The sequence below is a fragment of the Malus sylvestris genome, chromosome 16, assembly GCF_916048215.2.
Source record: "Malus sylvestris chromosome 16, drMalSylv7.2, whole genome shotgun sequence".
Classification (NCBI taxonomy): Eukaryota; Viridiplantae; Streptophyta; class Magnoliopsida; order Rosales; family Rosaceae; genus Malus; species Malus sylvestris.
The window spans coordinates 3,908,178-3,914,542 of record NC_062275.1 but is presented as its reverse complement, the minus strand read 5'-3'; the positions used below and the strand labels follow the sequence as shown (position 1 = coordinate 3,914,542).

Here is a 6,365-nt window from a genome sequence, read left to right as displayed (position 1 = left end):
TTTGAACACAATCACAGTACATTGAACCAAAGATAGCGTAATAATATCTTAAATCACTGGATTACCGTAAAAGTTTGCAGATAACAAACATAAAGGCATCTATAGCAACTTACAAAAATCCAGCTTACCACATCAAAACTAGATAGCTATATTTTCCTTTCGGAATAGAGTGTTGCTACCACTGGTATCTAAAGTTTCTCCCAGCCTCTGTGGAAATGTTGGAATTCTGATGCTGAAGATCCAAACTGCCTCCAGCAACCTGCACATTCGTTAACACCGTTTTTAATCGAATCCGCACGAATATCCTGCATAAAGTTACATAAACGTGGAGATGTAGCCAGCAATTTCATGGTTCTTATTTCATCCCTAATGTATACAACATTTATCTCTATTATGCTGCTGCTTGATTTCGGATGACCTTTTCAAGCTGGGAATGCTTGACAAGGTGTGAAAAAAGAAACAAGGACAGAGATTTTAATTAGTGGAAACACTTACATAATCACATTGTTGCTTGCATGCCTGTCGGGAAACAGTAGAATTTTCCATTTTCCTGCTTTACTTGGAGAAAGTTCCTCTCATGCTCCACTCTCTGAAGGTGTGATGACAATTGCAGCAAATCAAAAGTTGTTCCGCGTTCAGGAGAAACACAATACTTGGCACTCAAGCAATCTGACACATGATAAGCTCTGTCTGTGTGAAGTTGGAAGTCAGCAGCATGACTAGAATCAGAAATGTTTACTGATTCCATGTGGTTGGCTCCCATAGATTTCTTACTAAACGGGTAGGACCTGTTTCGTCCACAATTTTCCATGGAGTTTACCCTCGAAGTCTTTTCATTAAGTTGACCATAACAGTGATGGGCTCTTTGATTGACCAGGGGGTTAGGCACTTGAACTCCGGCTGAATGGCTTGATAAGTTATGCGATTGAGCTGACAGAAGAGAGAGAGCACAGCTGGAGTTTGAAGCCCCAAATGCTTTCTGAGCATTTGATGCTGTATCAAAGACAGAGTATTCATTTCCTGACAAGGGAGTTCCTGGAGCAAACTGTTCGCCAAGGCCAGGCAGATGGTGGAATGATTTTGGAATAAACTGCCTGTTTGGTATAGGTGTTACAGACTGACCGTAGGTTGACCTGTCTTCAGATTTGACATTTCCATATTGCTTAGCTTGTTCATATTCTGGATGCAGAATGCAGCCATCTGGAAGTATATCCGAAAAACCAAAGGGTGTTCCCTTCGGGAAGGAACTTCCCATATACCCGTTTCCTGCAAATACCATATAAAAGCCAACTGTAAAAAACGTAGTTCATGAAGTCATCCTATCATGCAATTAGCTCTACAGATCAAATATACTTCTTGAGTGTTTTAAGATAGATACTTTTATAAACGATTCCTGTATGAATGTGGATTCCTAGACAGAAGATATATATTCACCTGCATAACAAGTGCCTTTTTATTATGTTCTTATCGAATGTTTTGAGAATGATACTGTTTGCACATGCTTTAATCCTTAATGCCGATTTGTGCTTAGTGCATTCCTTTTAGAAGCTCCAAAATTAACTTTACAAAAATCTCTGGCTGGAGAGAATTGAAAGAACCTCTGTGGGTGGCTGATGTAGCCACACCCTTTTAACCTTGATAGCTCAAAAGGTTTTTTTCTTTCAAAATAGCATATTATAGGTAAAGACATGTAGTGGGAGAAAAGAATAGCATAAAAGTTATCTTCTCTTATCTCTAAATTCCAACCACAGACATGCTCAGGCAGCAAGGCTGTTCCATTACCATTTTTATGAAACTATATGCATCAAACATGGTTCTAGAATCTTGTGATCTTATGAAAATGCTAAGGCTGTTTGGTCCTCTTGTGACAAAGTAACATGGATCATTTTCGATTTCTTTTTCCTTCTTACTGAAAGTTCCATAGGTGAAAAATCCGTCAAGTTCTAGCTTAGTAAGCATTGTGGCAGTTTTACAGAAGAACAGAGAGTACATTTTAGAAGAAAATAATAAATTCAGCTGGGTTAGTGCGAGGCGTGTCACAAGCAGATTGAACATACGGGGATGTTCATACCTTGACATGTCCGGATCAACTTATGCGGTTTACAATCGAGGGTATCTAGTAGAGGCTTCCTTCGGCGAAGGTTGTGGCCAGCTAGGCGCTTACGACAACTGCGCTTCACATCATCAAATTCAGCAAGAAGATGAAACCTAATCACAGAAAAATTCCCTTGTTCATACTTCAAACCACTTGTAACAATTAAGCACTTTGATATTCAAAATCACATGTCAATTAAAACCATGTCAAAGTTGAAAAACTACACTGGAGCAAATAAAACTAGAATTTTCTGAAGCTCAAAAAAACTCATTTAGTTCATATCACACGGAATCTTAGACGTGTAGAGGTTAGAGAGCTTCCTATTTGGACTGGGAGAAGATCATATCACTGTCCAATCAAAGTCCTAGGATTTATTTGAGTATCACTAACGCATTTGAAAAGGAAAAAAAAAAAGCATGGAATCTCATTAAGGTTATATAAAGGTCAAGGCTGAAGCTGAGGTTGAACCGAAAAGATACAAATTTCCTCTTCTGTTTGTGGAGAAAGAATTATATTTTTCTTACGATTTTCAACCATCAAATGGAGTGTCTGGGAAGCGATCCCTCACAATGCGTATGAGATCCTACTATGTGCCAAATCCTAGGACCAATATTGAGGTGAAACTCTGAATCTGCAAAATAACTTTCCTCAACTCTATTTTACATTTCATATATTCTTACTGACATGTTTTTACTCCTCATAAATCATGATCAACAAAGGAAGTCATCACTTAACCTCAGAAATAAGAATTGGGATTCGCGGGTTTATTCCGGATACAAAATTAGGAAACGAATTAACACTAATCTTCCTATGATCATATGCCAGTATAACTTTCTATAAACATTTAAGAACAAGCAAGGTAAAGGTAAATGCATAGGCAAAATTCAGAAAGAAAAAAAAAAACAACCTGCTGCACTGCTGGCAAAACCGCTGTTCGATTCCATTAACAATCACTACGGCAGTCTTGGAGTGAGCATCACAAACCCTATGCCTCTTGTGGTAATCCTTTGAGAAGGTAAGATCCATGTTACACCCATGGACTTGGCAGGTGGGAGCGGGATAGTACGAACTCCTCGTGCCATTGCCAGCTTTTTTCGACCTCTCTGTAGAAATCGAATGCTGAATATTCTGCCCACCTCTGCTATCAGCCAAGCTCCCTAGCTTCAAAGCAATCATTGATGAATCCATACTACTACATTCAGTCACAGGGCCTGAAAACTTCGACCCGGATTCCCCCTCACCAAAAGATGAACTTGAACTAATCAAACAACTCGGTGAAGCTACAGAATTATAACTAGAATCATTACAAACCACACCATTCAAGATTTCCACTCCTTGGTTACTATCAGGGAACCCCAAATCGATGAACCCCACCCTGTCAACTGATTCCTTGCCAAAATTAAAGCAAGTTTTGTCATCCAATTCCAGGAATGGTTTTCTAGTATTCCTTGAAAATGCATCAGTTGGTATATCGATTTCTTCCGGAAACAAAAACCCTTTCCCTTCTGAACCAAAACTCCAGGACTCCATAGGTAGAAACAGAATCTAATTCAAGCAGTATTCTGCAGCAATGTTAAATTCCTACCACAATTCACAAAAGCAAAAGGTACATTAATTTCCGTTTCTAAATAAATCACAAGAATAGGAAATGCATGCAAATAATATCAACAATCAAAGCAATAAACATCAATTAATAAAAAAATTAGAGATGCCAAAAAAAAACACAGCCAGGATACCGCATGAAATTAAACAAACCCATCAAACAAGAAGATGAAACCATTGCTTCCCTAATTAAGTAGTAACAAGAAAATCATTTCTTTTTTTGGCCGCAGAGCAATCACAAGAACAAAGTAGAAAAAGGGGAAAGTTTTTATTTTTATTTTTGAGAGATAATTAAGTTTAATGCTTCATTCCATATTTTCGCTCTCATCGATTTTCTCAGCAACCAAACAGAGCCTCAGAACTCAAACCAAAATATACCCAGATTATAGAATCACATCTTCCACGGACTTTCACATTTGAAATCACCCAAAGAAAATGAAATGCATTCCAAGCTCAAATTTTTCTGTAAAAAAACTACGAGTAAGAAGAAGCAGTGAAAAGATGATTTTTTTTTTTTTCAATTTTTGAAGAAGCAGAGAAAATAATACATAATACCCATTTCACGTTTGTGGGTTTTCGATACTAAAAAATTATATATGGGAAACAAAATGGCTGTTGAAAATTTTTTGCTCGTTTTCCTACAGTTTCTCGGGAACCAAACAGAATATATAAAATGAAAAAAAGACATCTGAAAAAGATGGATTTTGCATACCAACTGAAACCAACAAGAATCAAGGCACGAAGCGAGCGAGTGGTGAGAGAGAGAGAGAGAGAGAGAGAGAGAGAGAGAACAATTTCCAGGTTTTTGGTGAGGTCGAAGCAGATACACTGTGACTGTGAGTCAACAGATTTATCAACGACTGACCAAAAGCATGCCTCGAGGTCTTTTGTAGTTTTTGAGAATTGAAAATTAAATTGATGTAAAATTCCATTTTTGTCCATCTCTTTTCCTAGTTATTACAGGGATAAAGTGGAGGATTTGCTTTCCCCTTTGTTCCTTTTCCCTCCAAACAATTGGGGTTAAAGTTAATTAAGGTAATCAAGTCATTTAATTATGTGTCCCCTACAATCTTTGGGTTTGAATTTGACTTGTGTTTTCATCAAGTTGTACTTTGTATGTTATTACGTTGTGAAATTTGTATCCAATCAATTAATCAATGGTCCAAATTGTTAATAGTTTATATATAAAAAAAGGATTTTACTTTCAATTGTTACATTTTAGTGCCTGAACGTCATGTGTTAGTCTACAATTTACATATATTTAATATAATCATCATCTCAACAGTTAGATAGTGATTGTATCAAATATATATATGCATATATTTTCGCATGAATTATATATGACTGTCAAATGATAATTGTATTGAATATGTACGTATTGTAGTAAGTTCCATAGATTTGATCTCATTGTCAATAACTTCATTATGGAATTGGTTATTTACAGCAATTCATCTGTCTATTTTTTCTTGTGAAAATAAGTCTAAATAACTGAATTTCATTCCTAACAACAATCCCTCTTCTTTTTTCTTTATTTTTTCATTTCACATTTATCATCAACCAAATGGTAGAATTTCCATTTCTTCGACTAGTACATATTTGATTGATGGGAGCGAGACATGTGAGAGGTGAGCAACAACATAATTAGGTTTTTGGTGTCAAAATAAAGGTATATCGGCTTTGTATCTATATAAATTGAATAGCTAGTTTGCCTGGATTTGGATCCCATCCGGATCCAAATTGTGGGGATCATAGGAATCCTCACATCGTACTTAATTAAAGTTGACCACACGATATATGATGAACGATTAAGATATGAAGATCCTTAGGATCCCCACAAAAAGAATTCAAAGAGGATCCTCATTTACAAAACTATACAGTGTTGGTAAATGCTAAGAGATGTGGCTCTATTGATATTGAATTATAATTTTAGACACATAACATATTTGTTGGCGTGTGGGGATGTGACCCGTTTCATCTATGAATTGGTGAACCATTTGATGGGGGACTTTCTGATGTTGCCAAGCATGCCTCTCTATCTCTATGCAATTGGTGCCTTTTTGTCCACATTCACATGCGACATCTTAAGGTGTGACACATAGGACTTGGATTGTCTGCCCTCCCATTTCGGTGCCCTTTCCGTGTCCTCCTGTTTTGTGTGGTCACGGTTAAGCCACGTTAATATTTTATATTATTTTTTTATAAAAATAATAAAACAAAAATAAATAGTAATATAAAATGTTGACGTGGTTTAACCGTGACCACAAAAACAGGAGGGCACGGGGAGGGCACCACAATTAGAGGGCAGACAATCCAAGTCCTGACACATAATGTATTTTTGCACCGACAAACAATATATTATAGCATTATTGGACATGTCTTTTTTTTTAATTATTTATTGACACGTCCAATCATGAAATCAATATTTTCTAATTAGATTTTTTAATTACATTAAGGAAATCGAAGATTATATATGCATTATAAATTAACTAATCCAAAAATATTATCCTTATCACTTGAATTTTTTTTTCTTCTAATTTTTGTGATCCTTAATAATCAAAGAATGCTCGGTCACTTATATTTGATTATGATAATTAATGTAGTAGCATAAGTAGATGTAGTTTAATGAAAGGGTCATTAATAAAAGGCGGTGTGTGACACTTAATCATTT

General features: G+C 36.2%; 1 protein-coding gene across 1 annotated transcript; it reads right to left on the bottom strand.

The window, feature by feature from the left end:
* On the bottom strand, positions 1-4,571 carry LOC126608620 (squamosa promoter-binding-like protein 6). The gene is made up of 5 exons (XM_050276577.1): positions 4,410-4,571; positions 3,003-3,676; positions 2,072-2,208; positions 496-1,266; positions 1-259 (listed from the first exon to the last, which is right to left on the bottom strand). The coding sequence occupies exons 2-4, from the start codon at positions 3,623-3,625 to the stop codon at positions 500-502; spliced, it is 1,527 nt and encodes a 508-aa protein (XP_050132534.1). The 5' UTR covers positions 3,626-3,676; positions 4,410-4,571; the 3' UTR covers positions 1-259; positions 496-499.
* Positions 4,572-6,365: the final 1,794 nt, after the last annotated feature.

What these genes read in the sequence shown, in the direction of transcription:
- LOC126608620 (XM_050276577.1), bottom strand. Translation starts at nt 3,625, where the DNA reads ATGGAGTCCTGGAGTTTTGGTTCAGAAGGGAAAGGGTTTTTGTTTCCG. An exon ending in TTTTGCCAGCAGTGCAGCAG is followed by an intron (nt 2,209 to 3,002) that starts GTTGTTTTTTTT and finishes TTCTGTGATTAG; the next exon opens with GTTTCATCTTCTTGCTGAAT. An exon ending in GTTGATCCGGACATGTCAAG is followed by an intron (nt 1,267 to 2,071) that starts GTATGAACATCC and finishes TGGTATTTGCAG; the next exon opens with GAAACGGGTATATGGGAAGT.